General features: G+C 38.2%; 1 protein-coding gene across 2 annotated transcripts in view; it reads left to right on the top strand.

Annotated features, from left to right (window-relative positions):
* Nucleotides 1–585: 585 nt before the first annotated feature.
* LOC139947011 (uncharacterized) overlaps nucleotides 586–15,745 on the top strand; it is a 67,778-nt gene continuing 52,618 nt past the window's right edge. For both annotated transcript variants that reach the window (XM_071944825.1, XM_071944824.1), the window contains exon 1: nucleotides 586–657. In XM_071944825.1, the coding sequence (XP_071800926.1) occupies nucleotides 609–657 (49 nt within the window). In that variant the 5' untranslated portion in view covers nucleotides 586–608. The remainder of the gene's footprint in view (nucleotides 658–15,745) is intronic.

The following is a 15,745-nucleotide window of genomic DNA, read 5'->3' as shown; positions in this document are numbered from 1 at the left end:
GGGTTTTTTTTTTTTTTTTTTTTTGGGGGGGGGGGTCTTGTTGGCATTGGGCCGGGTTCACATACACATTTTTTTTTGTCAATGGAGTGGGTTGGGCTGGGTGGGGGCGTGGGGGGGGGGTACCAGGTGGAGTATTCCCTTGCTTGTTAATCCCTTTTCATTCATTAGTCTCTTTTCAATGTTGTCACAAACAATCACATGTTTGTTACAAAATTAAAATAAAGACTCCAATTAGTCGCAAATTAATGGCAATCCTCCCCTCCTCCTCTGTGGACCCAAGCCCAGCCCCCGGCCTTACGCGTAGCCCATAACTTTTTTTAAAGCCCTGTTTAGGTGAAACTGTTTTCCTCGTTCGTTGTTACCGCAATCAAAAGAATACAGCCTATATTTTTATCCTCTCCCCGATCTTCCCCGAAAGTTGTCTTAAAAAAAGAAGTGCCATATCGCGATCCTCCCCTCACAGGCAGGGGAACGGGAAAACACACCCGCGATGAGGGCGGTATACAACTCGTCCACTCTCACGCACACACACGGACGTCCACATGCGCTGGATAAATAGTGAAGAACTTATGGGGTCTAGTTGACGTCTTCAGCATGATGTCATCAAGATGGCGGAAAACACAGGAGTAGAAGATGGACCTTTTCAACCAAAAGAAGGTAAATTTAACCCCCTTGAACCTGGAATGCCATTAGTTAATGTCTAACTTTGTAAATAATCCTTTGAAGATACCGAAAATGATTTGTAAATTGAAAATGATGAAGGTATTCGGAGGCATTTTGTTGAAAACATATTCATGATTTTGTGTTGTTTTGATAAAGTTGTGGTTTCTGTGTCGTGTGGGACGTGTGTACGTATGATGATAAATTGCATCGGTATTTCCAACATGTCCAGTTTTCGGTCAACCATGTCGTCTGATAATGGAGGGTCAGCCGGTGGGAAAAGTTCCTTGTTCAGCCAACAACTTTTCATTTGCTACGAAATAACAAAATTATTAACTGACCTGAATGAGATACTCCAGATATTCCTTTTGTAAAAATTTGCGGAAAAAAAAAATTAATATTCTCAAAAGTCAAGTAAAACAAAAAAGTTAAGTCTGTAGGGTTGGTTGTACCATGGTTGGACAGATGGAATAGCCAATAAATATTTTTAATAATACCAGTTGAAGGATACAAAATGATAACTTTTGTCTTTTTTGAAACTTCAAAAGTAAACAACAGTCATTTGGTTTTGGATTGAGGTTGTACACATTAAAATGAATAGAAACTTCACTACAAATTTGAGCACTTAACTTTTTTGTTTTCTCTTGATTGTTAATGCATGTATACTACACTCCCCTATCGGAATATTTAGTTGTCATTTCTATTTTATGTTTGTTTTTAAAAAGCACAGAAAACTCTTTTTGGGCAAAACTACGATACCAGCCAAAATACTGTACATTTACCATTGGTGTGGCTGGCATCCCACTCATTTCTTGCTTAGCAAGGGATTTCTGCTAATTACAACAGCTTTATGAAATTGTGTTCTTGTTCCCAGCTCATTTTTGTCAAGTTAAGTAACAGAGTCTTTAAAAGCACTATCGTCTGCTCTAATAATGAAAGTTGATTCAGTGATACTGATTCAGTGATCAGCGCTAGCCACGCTTTGTTTATATAGCTCAGGCTTTGTTTCCATGACTCCAATGACAGGAACAAGGCAAGGAAGTGCTGAATAAAGTGCTAGTGCTTTAACATCCTAGGACAACCCCATGAACTATCGTTATAAAATGAGGAAATAAAACACAACACGTAAGATTAAAGAATTGTATCCAAAGAAAAGGTCTTACACGATCTACGTGTATGTAGGCCTACTGACAGGTTGTGTAATCTGTGTCCCGAAGCTGTGCAGATATGGTGAGACTTCCTTTGTTTTCGGCCTATGTCTGAGATTTGTTTTGTAGTTGGAGCTTTAAAGACACTGGACATTCTTGGTAATAGACCAGTCTTCTCATAATCCTCCTGTAGTGTTAAGCAAACCCTCAACATCTTAAAGATACTAGACACCTTTGGTAATTGTCAAAGACTAAGTCTTCTCACTTGGTGTAATGGAAGATAAAACACCCTTGTCCCACAAAGTTGCGTGCTTTCAGGTGCTTGATTTCAAGACCTTAAAGTCTAATTCTGAGGTCTCGAAATCAAATTCAAATACTTTATTGAGAAAAAACCACTTTCTCAAAAACTATGTTACAACGAGAGCCGTATCTCACAATGTTTTTTGCCATCAACAACTCTCCATTGCTCATAAGCAAATAAGTTTTTATACTAACATCTATTTTGAGTGATTACCAATAGTGTCCAGTACCTTTAAGAAAGTCAAATTTAAAATTGAGTGTTTCCATCTACATTGGTCTGTACTCAAAGTTGTCAAAGTCTGTATACATTGCTTCTTTTAACATGTTTAAGGATTAGAAACATGTAAGGCATACGAACAGTTTCATGTACTCTTAAATTCTGTTGAATTGCCTGGACCCCTCGTTGTACTGACTGAATATAATTTGCTCAGGAACCAACATGACTATTGAGTCAGTAATTAAAATGAAGTAGTTAGACTGAGAATTTTTTTTCAGATTCTCGAGTCTGAACATAATTTTATGGTTTCATGGTTTTTTTAAAAATCAATCGTCTTGGAGTATCACTGAATTAGACAGCGCCATCAATCATTCATTGATAGTTGTTTGTGGTAATATGTAACCCTCATATCTATTTAATTGTTTCTTTGCTTATGTTTGATACGCCCACCATACATACCCAAGGTCTGTAATTTCATTCTTTTATCTAGGGGCAAGGCCAAACGTGTCATGAGAAGTCAATACAAGTCCTATCTAACATTCATGCTGCACAGTGCTCCACAAAATGTGTCAGTTGCCAGGCCTGATATTTAACAGAGGCAATGAAGGCGATTGTCCCCATGCCCCCTTGGTTATTGCCTTGTTGCCCTTGAAATGCTGAGTAGAAATTCACAATTTCCTCATAGGGTTGGCCTTAACCAAGAAGAAAATGCCTTGGTGCCCTTGCCCCTTAAAAACCAAGCTTACATGCCTGCAGTTATGACTCAAGTTTGAGGGGAAAAAATTGGCAAAAACTGTATACATGGCAGTTGGAACGACAGAAGACATGGACAGAGGTAGATTGTTTGTTGATTGACACATAATATTAACCTCAACCCAATAGTTTTATATTGAATACAACACATTCCAACACCATGACATGTACCTAACCAGGGGACTACTGCAAATGATATGCCTGACTGTGCACAAGCACACAAAATGCTTGGTTTGTGCATAGTGTTTGTTAGGATACGTACAAATTCAGCTTTTAGTACACATGTAGGGTTAATTTTTATTACTTTTCATTCTTGTGGCTGTACAGCACTTACCTAGTGACATTTGTGTCTCAGTGTATTGTAACTTTGGGCAGAAAAGTAATAACCTCGGCATAATTGTAATTTTCATGATCCAATCAATAAATCAACAACAACAAAAAGAAAGAGAAACAATTACAGAAGAAATCTTATAAATTTTTAATAACTTTCTGTGGAGAATCAATTTGATATCTGGCACATTTCCCAAGCTGCTATTGACTGTTGCCACAGCCACAGACAGCACACCTAAATAATTTTTCTTTTACATCAACACCGTCTGGCTGTAATCGCTGACATTGAGTCGTCACTACTGACAGACGAACTTAGTCAGTCCTCCAATCCAACCCTCGTAGCAAATCATGAAAGCTTTTATATTAGTTGATATATGTAGCTGTAATTACGGTGTAAATATTCTCCTGTGTGGTGCCGGGTTGTCTCTCCACCTTAATGCGTGCCAAGGTTAACGTTTTAGTCTCGGTGACATCTAGCGCAGACCGGTTCATCATAATGCTCGCTTTTAGTCAAAATCTGCATCCGTTGAACCAGAGGAAGTATTAAATAAGAGTAAGACTGTGGGAAGCGTGTGTGCGCGATCAGACATTCTGTGAGATTTTGGAGAAACGGGAGATTGTTGGGGTACGTCGTTTATCCGTGATTGTGGCATTTACGAAATCATCGACAATAGCCTTACATGTATCTGAGGTAGCCTACTGTTATCGCCATTGTGTGTTCTGTACAGGAACTATGTAAGTCAAGGTGGTGTGTTTTGTTAAAGGTTGTATGGCTTAGGTATTGTGTTTGTATTGCAGTCGATGTTTGTATGCCTTGAGTGGCCATTAAGGGGTCATGACTCGTAGTCTAACGTAAACAAAATACAAAATATCACAATTTATGTAGAGTTGCTGTGAATGTTTGTTATTATTGGTTATTAAATGCAATATGATACACCTCAATCATACCTCATAAACCATGATTTGCAAAGATTCACCTGATTCTTGTCTGAATTCGTGTACAACAAATGTAAGCCTATAATGTACACGTAATTTATGGATGATTACACATTGTGCACTTGTGTGAAAAGGTTTGACCTGGCTATCTATTGTGAACGATCGTCAAGTTGGTTTGAACCTTTATTATGGGGCGGCCATCTTGATTGTCTCCTATTCAACTTATAATGAAACCAAACCGAGGCTGGAAGGAGAGACAGTGTGGTTCCCTTTTTGTACATAGTGTTTGCTGGTTGTTGATACAAGGAACATGACCAAGATGATGGCAGCATGATACAGGTCTATTGTACGCTAAGTTTTTAGTCTTGAAATTATTTGAAAACTTGCTGTTTGTATTTCAACAATGAACATCAATGAAGAGAGGCGGTGTTTATTTGAAAGTATGACTGCCTAAGTTGATGGATTTTTTTGTCCTTCAGTTCCAAAGTGAACAACAATGATAACAATGATGTGGATGACAATGCACTCGTCCATAAATCTAATGAATCATGAATGATATTATTTTTTATTATTATTAATTTGGCCTTCAACAAGGATTAAAGGATATTACATTCTTAAAGCTGAATAACCTAAGGCAAAATACAAATAAAAACATGTTTAGTGTCCAGCCTTTTTTGGAAAACAGGAAGGAGGAGTTTTCTTTTTTCAAATGGCCGGCCGACACATTTTTAAAGACAATCGCGGCTGGGCTATTTTACAAAATTTAATTATTTCACAAGGAGGTGACCTCTAAAAAGGAAGCGGGCTGAGATGCTGTGACACGTTTTTTGTTGTTAATTTGCCTGCTGTACATGTAGTGAACGGGAACCAGTTGATCTGTGAACAATGAGGCTTAGTCCTGCGGTACGGCATTAGATAGTACCGATGGTGAATAATTACTGTTTGTAGCCTCGCCATTGTGCAGTAGATTCATGGATGAGATCATCCAATATATCAGATGGGATGAATTTACTCACTGTCGTGAAAGCCCTGCGTTCAAGGTGGGCTGAGAACAAAAGAGTTTCTAAATTGAGCTCTTAGAGGGCTGGAGTGATGGTCCTGGTGCTTAGACAACTGAGTTACATGAAATACTTGTGGGGTATTAGGCCTTTTGTTAAAATTGTACTCTTTATACATTTCTTATGTTGTTTTCTGGTTGCCATTTTGTCTGGTTCCCAGTGACATCTATATATATACAATACAAAAAAGGGCCAGACTATTTTGACTAAATAATTTATTTGAATGGGAGATAAAAATTGCTTCACCTTATCACCATAAGGTTGCCATTTTGTCGCGTTCCCTGTATTACCTGTAACCAATGCTTTTGACCATCTTGCCTACATGTACAAGGTACATGTAAAGCCGTGTCCGAAACGACAACTTTGGCTACAGCTACGGCTAGATTGCGCGAATCTGCCTATTCTTCAACAATGGCAGACACGCTGATCTAGCCAAAGCTGTAGCCGAAAGCGCCTTTTTCGGACACGGCTTTTTAAAATAATAATACATTGTGTAAAGTAGATGGCCTTGGAGCTCCAACTAATGATGTGCATTAGTAATTGATTAGTAGGTTTTAACAATTACCAAACTGCTAGCCAGGTGGTCATTGTGACATCATACATGTACGTGTACCTAAAGTGAAGATACTTTACCAACGCTTACAGCTTTTATAAAGTACAAGTGACCTTTCAGTAAAGTGTAGCCAGCATCTAATGCTAATTAGTTTCTATTTTGAATTCCACAATTTTATTTCAAAGTACAAGATCCCTATATTAGTTACATGTATAAACAGCCTTGACAACAAGTGAAATACCCAACCATGCTGCAAACATACATGTAGTACGTATAGGACTCGGGTGTCAAAATGCAAGTATTCTGGCGGATTCCATTTCAAATAAACCTTGTTTTTATACGATCACCTAAACTGCAATGTTCAAAGAAGAATGAGAAGGAACCAGTTGCTCTTTGACTTGATACATGTTTTTGCGAAATTACCAATACCATACTTGAGCGTACCCATACAGTAGGTTGATCGGCCACCGGCCTTATTCTAGATTCTGGTACATTTAAATGACCAATTCCAACAGTTATGAGCAAGCAAGGCATACTGGGAAAAAATAGAGCAACCCTAGGAATGAGGTTGGCATGAAGTGAATTAACATAGTTATGTTGTGTACGTATTCCTTAAAGTGATCTGACGTTGTTTTTGTTTATGGTGGTGACTCAAACTAACACTGACTCATAGTGTGTCAGACTAAGTTATCTTTCCTTTATTCTCTCCATTTTGCCTTGTTTCGAGGCTCTTTGCTTTAATAGTTTAAGTTTTCCAAGGAAACACGATACATTGTACCTGTGTCAAAAATCATGAAGTTCATTTGGAATTGTGAACAGCAGTTTATTACAACTCAAACACCTTACCCATAACAGCTGTTGTCTAATTTGAATTAAATGTAGGCCTACATGGTGTAGGGTCTTTGTTTGATATGTAACACTAAAAAAATTGATGACCATAACAGGTTTACTTGCTGCAGCCGTTGATAGTAAACTATTTGAGAAAGGATTCCCTTCAAAGAATGTTTTTGATTATTTTTCACCTAAAGTATTTAAATCTGGGAAACAATTCATGCTTGACCGGGAGCAACACCATCGTGGTCTCAATGGCCTCTTTGTAATTCCAGGCCGAAAAGGTCAAATAAATTATCTGAGAATTTCCTGGAAATTTTGTGTTTATAGATACGTGAAAGTTTTTTTTTTCATGGGAAGCAAATATCAAAGTCGGTTGTCCTGGTTATAATATTTCTCAGGGGCTAGGGAAGATTAAATGAGTGTATTGACCCAAGGGCACTACGGTTATTTTGAAATGCATTGAAATAAGAACTTGTTCTTTATCATTAGAGTAAATGTCATTGCACTCTTGCATACACAAGTTGCCAGTCAGGGCTGAGTGGCGCTGATGTTCAGTACCTTAGGACTACGTCTTCTAACATCTATGGTTTTCACATTGTGCGCACCTCTAGCTCTATGTAGCAAGAGTGGAATAATGCCTCTGGATAAAACATTAATAGTTAGGGGGCATTGCTGAGATTCCCAACTGGTATCCATTAATAGAGCAATAGGGGAATTAAGTAAAGTTTAAAGGACACCCAATATGACAACCCTCTTGCCACCATGCACCCTCAAGCTGTCACTATTTTTGTCACTACCTTAACTATGTAAAACCCATGATAAAACCATGGAGGTGGAAATAGAAAATCTAGTAAATATTTCATGGTGCTGGGCGGGCTTGCCTAAAACTAATGAATTTTGCCCAGCACTCTGAGCAAAATACACGTGCTGCCCAGCACAGATTTCCCCAAAGATTGCACTTCAGCAATATCTAAATACACAAATTATTTTGTTGATCCGCTCGCCCTTCATGAACTGAATTGGAGTTGGTACATCCTCCCTCAACATCTCAAAAGTCTTTCATTGTCTACCGGTACCTCTAGCCTGTGAAAAGCATACAGATCAACAGATGCAACGTATAACCATGCAAATAATCGCGAACCGCGTCGGCCATACCCCCCACCCACCCCCCCCCCCCCCCCCCCCCCCCCCCCCCCCCCCCCGCCCTCTTGCCCTTGGATCCCAGGCATTGATTCGTCTCTCATGCCGTTGACATTCAGAAGTCCTCATTTATCATTTGCTCCAATCATACGCTTCAATTGTTCAATATTGATCTGGAGTCTGCAACTTGATGGAATCGGGGCTAACCAAATGTCTCTGTGTCTCTCAATTATTTCTCCTTTTTGTCTTCGCGGGATGAGGGATTCCAAATTCCAAGTAGTCACTTGTTACATTGTTTATTTGGAATGCATTTGGGTTATGTAGGTATACTTCCAAAATCTGCTATTGGCAGAGCGAATTGGAGCTAACCAAATATCTCTGTCTCTCAATTGTTTCTCCTTTTTGTCTTTGCGCGGGGGGGGGGGGGGGGGGGGGTGCACTTTCGAGTGTTACTTGTGTGGATTGTTATGAATTCCACTTTTAAAATATCTTATATAACCATGAATTTTATACCAAACAGTTTCAAACGCTTTTCAAAGACCAACTCATCCGATCAAAAGCAATGTGTTCCTATAATGAAAAAGTCATGATTTATTAAAGTAATAATCATAGTGGTACAGTATACCCTGACATTGCCATGACCAGAAACGAGGAAAGAAACAATCTCTGCTCAAATTTAATATTTGATGGCTGATTAGTGCAATCACTAGCAGCTCTAATTCCGCTACCTTTAATTGAATTAACGCCATACAGGATGTGGGATTTGGAATTCCACATCAGGGTTAGTAGAAGTATGTAGAGGCCCTACTGTATTTGTCTGTGTGGTTTTTAAAAACACAGGACACATATTGATGGCATGTGTTGTTTGTGCAGTCTTCACAGAATTATAATGTCAGAGGTGAGGGGACCTATGGTTTCATGTAGATCATGGTACATTATACTCATTGCTCTAACAGTATGTGCATGCTATATATTGAGCAAAAGGTGGTCAAATCATGGATAGTTTAAAGGCAGTGGACACAATTGGTAGTTACTCAAAATAATTATTAGCATAAAACCTTACTTGGTGGCGAGTAACGGGGAGAGGTTGATAGTATAAAACATTGTGAGAAACAGCTCCCTCTGAAGAGATATAGTTGTTGAGAAAGAAGTAATTTTCCACGAATTTGATTTCAAGACCTCTGATTTAGAATTTGAGGTCTCGAAATCAACCATCTGAAAGCACACATTTTCGTGTGACAAGGGTGCTTTTTTCTTTCGTTATTATCTCGCAACTTTGACATAGGTTTGTTATTTTATGCATGTTGAGATACACCAAGTGAAAAGACTGGTCTTTGACAATTACCAATAGTGTCCAGTGTCTTTAAAATGCACGTACATGTACCATGTGCTGTCAGACCTGATACTTCTTGGAGGCAACAAAGGTATCCATGCCTCCTTGTCATTGCCTTGGTGCCCTTGAAATGAGGAGAAATTTACATTTTCCTCATAGGGTGCCCTTTACCAAGGAGAAAATGCCTTGGTGCCCTTGCCCTTTAAAAAACAAAGCATACAGGCCTGCTACAAGTGTATTGCATTGCATACTGTAGGACTAGTTTCTTTCCGGTGCCCTGTGCTCTTTCTGTGGTGCCCTTTGCAAAAAAAATGATTGATGTCTGCCTCATAGAAATGCCCCTTATACAAGAGGAAAACTGCCATGCCTCTTCAGGAATAAAAATGTCGGGCCCCTTTAAGAGCATAATTGACTAGTTTTGTACAAATTAATGTAAACCAAAAATGTTCAAGTGTTCCACCTTATTTTTATGATGATTGTACATGAAAGTGTTCATTTTTATAGTCTTTTGCAATCACTTTTTAGACAATACAAATGTTCCATTATTTACTTTGGTTTTATATTGCATACGAGTAGAACAGACCATCTGCCTTCAGTTAAAATTTACCATACATTTTATGTAAATTACATTAAATATTATTGATGGATTCAGCTCAAAATGTATTGGGGCAGTTTGCTGTTGTTGTAGAATGCAATTAATGGGTGATTGTAATATGGCCAAGAGCAATACAGCTACCGAACTCACTGAACATTGCACAAAAGATTATGGATACTTGCACTTCTACACATTATTTACAACTCATTGTATACATGTGTACATCATTGCAAAACTAACAAAATACCATACAAATTAATATTAATAAAACACTATAGTATTTTATAAGTTTTGCTATACTGTTTCTACATTTTGCATTTTAAAATGCTCCTCAATAAAAGCAAAGAGTCAAAACAACTTTGTCTCTTATAAATAAAATGATGAAAGGGACATGCTGCAAAAAAAAAAAAAAATTACTGTACATTTTGTATACTTATTTTATTACTTATGCGGCAATATTTATTACATTTTGCATTTTAAATGCTCATTGATAAAGGCAAAGAGTCAAAACAAATTTGACTCTTATAAATAAAACGATAAAAGAGACATGATCCAGGTATGCATGATGGCAAGTCTTTAATATCGAGCATGTGCCGAGACCGTGGTTAGGTCAAGTACACACGAAGCTTTCATACAATTATATTCAGACACGTCTACTCTATACAGACGACCAGAGTAATATTCCTACTGTAAAGCAGCAGTCTGGTGTAGACCATCAGGCCAATATAAAAAAAAAACAGTTTAGCATTCTGTTTTTAAACCAAAAAGGAACCTGTTTTTCATTTTTTTTTTTTTTTAAATGGCCGCCCGACACATTTTTAAAGACCACCAGCTTGGCTTTAAAAAAAAATTATTTTTTATTTTTACAGGATTCTTTTTGTTTTTACAGGAAAAAAAATAAATAATAGTAATATTTTTATTTAAAAAAAATAATAATAAAATTACAAAAAGAATTAAAAAAAAGAGGTAGGGCCTCAAAAGGAAGCAGTGTTGACGCTATACGTGTTTATATTTTTATTTGGCCGTACATATTCCTGTGGCGTGTATAGAAACGGCCCACGGATACGCATGCTCAGTCAGACAAACTGCAGTCTGCCATGTGCAAATGCGTCAGTTGATCACGTTGCGTTCTATGAGATAAACAAAAAAGAGACTGTGAGGAGTGAGGACATTTATTTTTTCTCAAAGGCGTGAGAGGAAAAATCTAGTTTCGTTTTGATGTAGTCATCGAGATGTGAATCTTGATAGAGGTGTGGCCATCTTGAGATTACATGTACCTCTTTGTTCTGAGGGATTTACAATACTGAAGAGGGGATAAATTTGGTGATGTTGCGGATCGGTTGACGGTTGTTGTTCATGGCTGGTTAACCGTGACGTTAAATTGTGTGCACGTCTGCAACCTGCTCATCTCAGGGAATCTATAATAACTACCGGGGTGTGACGTCGACGTCAAAATATGTGTGTAAATAAATGTGCTTTCAACATGTAATTTATTAGGGTAAGTATTGAAGGATTGGATTGAAATGTGGAATTTTAGACTTTGGGTTTCTGTCATGAATGAGAAAGTATTGATGTCTAGGACCACACCTTTGAAGAAAGGCAATCACAGACTGACTGCTGTATGAATACAGGATGTAGGGGCGTGGGGACATACACTGTGTACTTATAGTGTTAGCCGAAGGGGTGTCTGGGAATCTTTTGGACACCCTGTTTTAAATTTTGACACCCATGTACCGTACGTACTGTAAGTGCACAATTTGGACCCAGTTTTTAAATTGCCAGCAAATTTTGACACCCTGTTAGTATCAAATCCTGGCTCAAACCTTGCGTAGGCAAACAGTACCGTATGTTGACATTATGCAAATTTATGTAAGCGGACGAACAGTACATTGGATAGTTGCTCACAGTTCATGAACATATTCTACAATTATTTAATTTTCCCACTTACTTTTTTGTGGTCATGTTCATAGCTACATGCATGGTGAAGAGGTGTGCAAATAAAACTATGCACAACAATGTGTCATACCCTTTTTGTTACGACAGGTGTGGCAGAGGATGCAATCCGTACAATGTGGAATTACATTAAAACTGTCTGGCCAAAGTTTTTGTTGTTTAACTGAAAAGCTCAGTTAGTTTATAAAATAGGACTCAAATTAGGATGAAAATCAAGAAAACCCACGGCTTTTAGCTTAAATTCATTATTACTGGACCATCAAGACCAAACATGCCGAAGTAGTCTAAGTTTACACAGTTTCACATGCATAGTCTTTTTATTTGAACAATCACTTGAGGGGAGTGGCGGTTTACAATTCACCTCACTCATTTCTGTAGGTAACACTTTTACTCAACTTTTTAACTCAACATTTGGATACAATTTCTAATTTGTTTGTGTTAATATAAAGACCTGATGATATACAATGTACAGTTGTATATGATCTGCCATACTTTGATTATAAAGGCCCAGTCACTCAGGCCTCGATAGCGATAGCGAAAACGATAACGAGAAAAATGCACGCCCTCGATTGGTTGAATGAGCGTGGGCGTAGTCTGCTTGGAGCATTTCGTTATCGATAAATATCTGCTACCAATTAATCCCCTATCAATTTTGAAAATGTCAAATGTAAACAAAATACTGACATCTCTGCCTAGGATTCGAACGGGGGACCTTTGACTCCAAAGTCAAGAGATCTACCGCTAGACCAAATTGATCCGCAGAAAAAAAATAGGCAAAATCCTAAAGATACATGCATTCTTTGTGACTGGGCCTCAACAGTACTTCATGCAGACATGACTACGTACTTACTGTATATACCTGTCATTCTGCAGTGTTCTTCGAAGGAGAATACCTTGCAATTTGCAACCTCAGCAAGTTGTCAAAAGAACTCTCTGACTTAACATTGATGACGATGACCAATGACTGAAACAAGCTTCATTCACAAAAAACGGCGATCGGATCATGATGGATACTTAATGTACATTGGGTACAACCTAAAATATCCGTTTCAAGTCCACTATGCACTGAATTACGTCATGTACATAAAGAAGATCAAAAGATCTTTTTGTTCTAGTCATGTTTGAAGGTGGGTTGCCACCGACTGTTTAAATGTTGAAAGCCAAGGATGTGCTGGTTTGGTTGGTTTGACACTAGGTGGCAGAGATACAGGTTGTCTGTCATCGATGTGGGATCATCACGGATGATCCAGGCACAGCCCACATCCTAAACTTTCATCGTTGACATCAACTACATGATCTATAATATTATGTTGTTGCCATCACTGAAATATGCAGGTCATGCTGTAAAAGGAGACGTTTACATAACTTGAAAGTGAAGTTTTTATTTTCTTGGCAAAAGGAAACAAATTGTGTGCATGATCTAAACCCAGCCAGCATCATAAACTTCCATCATTAACATGAACTACAACTACAATATTATGTTGTTGCCATTGGGTAAATTCGCAGGTCAGATAAGCATGCGTTAAGTCATCCGATCAACTCAGATGTAAAAGGACACGTACAACTTGAAAGTGAAGTTTTTATTGTCTTTGCAAACAGAAAAAAATTGTGTGCAGGAAGGACTGACCCAGGAAGGAAGTGTGACAGGAATCAGGAAATGTGTGCAGTGATTTATCTGGAATGTAATACTGTACAATGTATGTACTAAGAACTGTCTCATTTGATTCATAATTGAAGTACAGTCTAGAGTAAGTCTAGGGCTTTGATTACAACTGGTTTTTATTTCAAACTATTGGACGGCGAAATAAACTGGAATACTTGGTTCTAGGAGCATCGGCATCATTTGTACGTTTGGAGCAGCAATTTATGTAAGGAATTTAAATTATTAAAGGAACACGTTGCATTGGATCGGTCGAGTTGGTCTTTGAAAATCGTTCTGTAACCGTATGTTGTAAAATGTATATGGTTAGACAGATATTGTAAAAGTAGAATACAATGATCTACACAAATATGCCTCGAAATTGCGTGGTTTTCTTTTTACCCTGTCGACTAACATGATCGGCCATTTATGGGAGTCAAAATTTTGACTCCCATAAATGGCCGACCGTGATAGTTCGCGACGTAAAAGAAAAACCGTGCAGTTTCGAGTGATACTTGTGTGGATCATTATATTCTACTTTTAAAACATCTTTCTAACCATATGCATTTCATAACAAACGGTTTCAAATGCTTTTACTAGACCAACTCGTCCGATCCAAGGCAACGTGTTCCTTTAACTCACAAATATCTAAGAACTGTCTCAGTTTTGGGCTTTGGTTACAACTCGGTTTTGATTTCAAACTATCAGACTGCGAAACAAACTGGAATACTTGATTCTCGGAGCATCGGCATCATTTGTACTTTTGGAGCATCGAGGGCGATGACATGTAAGGAAATTTAATTTTAATTTTAAAATTTTGAAACATTTAAAAGTATTGTCTACAGTATGATTCTTGGGCTTTGATTACAACTGGTTTTGATTTCATACTATTGGACGGTGAAACAAAAAGGAATACTTGGTTCTACTGTAGGAACATCGGCATCTTTTGTACTTTTGGAGGCGTAAGGGCAATGACATGTAAGGAGATTAAATTCAATTGAATTGTCTTCCGTAACACACTTTTCAATACTACATGTATTGTTAGGCCACTTTAGTAGCTTGTTCACTCGTACTGCATCTCTTTGGAACTCCTTTCCTGGTGCACGTTTCCCTTCATCCTATGATCTGCCATGAACCAATGACCTCTGGACTAACGTGCCAGGGTTCTACCAACTGAGCTATTGCAGTCCTACATGTATTGGTAGGCCACTTCACGGAGGCAATACATGTACATGTAGAGGCAATTGCTTCAGTGCCTCTTGGTATTTGCCTTGGTGCCCTTGAAATGTTCCAGTAGAAATTTACAATTTCCTCACAGGGTACCCTTTACATATGTAGGAGAAAATGCCTTGGTGCCCTTGCCCTTTCAAAAACGAGACATACAGGCTTGTATTTACTCATGTTATGTTGGCGGTCTCCCTATTTTGTCAATACTTTGTTAATTATTCACTGGGAACATCTGCTCATGTCTGCGAGACACTTTATACACGTTAGACCGAGTTGGTAAAACAAGTACACAAATGGGTGAATACGTATATATACAAACATTAGCCCCCATATCAAATGCCACATGCCAGTCGTACAGCTTAGATCAATATTTTCTCAAGTCAACGCATCAGCAGATATCACGCTTTAGTCTGCAAAAAAACCAAAACGCAATCATACCATCACTCTCTCTTTGTTCTTCCATCGTCACAAAGGACTGTTTACCAGACTAAATCCTTGTAAGTTTATAGTCTTTAAAGAGTTCAAGTACAGACCTTATCTGATATGATTTTCAATTTGGCCATGATGCTTTAGTTGTCACGTGCGCCAGTGTTGCCGATTTACTCTGATGCAATTGTTATCTGATTGATAATGTCTAATGGCGTCGATGTAGACAGACGTGGGTTTTAATTTGCTTTTAAAAACGCTGTTGTCTGTTGGATGTGTATTCGGATCGTTGTGAACTTGGATTTTTAATGACTTGTTTGGTAAGTAATGTTTTGTTCGTTGTACGGATTTTTGTCATTGACTGTCTACATAATAAGTACTTTACTTACAATTGTCCTGGTTGTTTATCGTACTAATTCATGCGTGATGTGCTGTTTAGGCATGTTATGAAAATATATTCAGGCCTGATACTTCATGGAGGCAATGTGATTGCCTGCGCGTCCCCTGGTCATTGCCTTGGTGTCTTTGAAATGCTCTGTCTCAGTAGATATCTACATTTTCCTCTTCTAAGGCTGCCCTTTACCAAGGAGAAAATGCCTGGGTGCCCTTCCCACCAAACAGAGGCGAGCCTCCATGCCTCCTG

Source organism: Asterias amurensis, chromosome 14, assembly GCF_032118995.1.
Source record: "Asterias amurensis chromosome 14, ASM3211899v1".
In the NCBI taxonomy this organism is placed as follows: Eukaryota; Metazoa; Echinodermata; class Asteroidea; order Forcipulatida; family Asteriidae; genus Asterias; species Asterias amurensis.
This window is presented reverse-complemented; position numbering and strand designations above follow the sequence as displayed.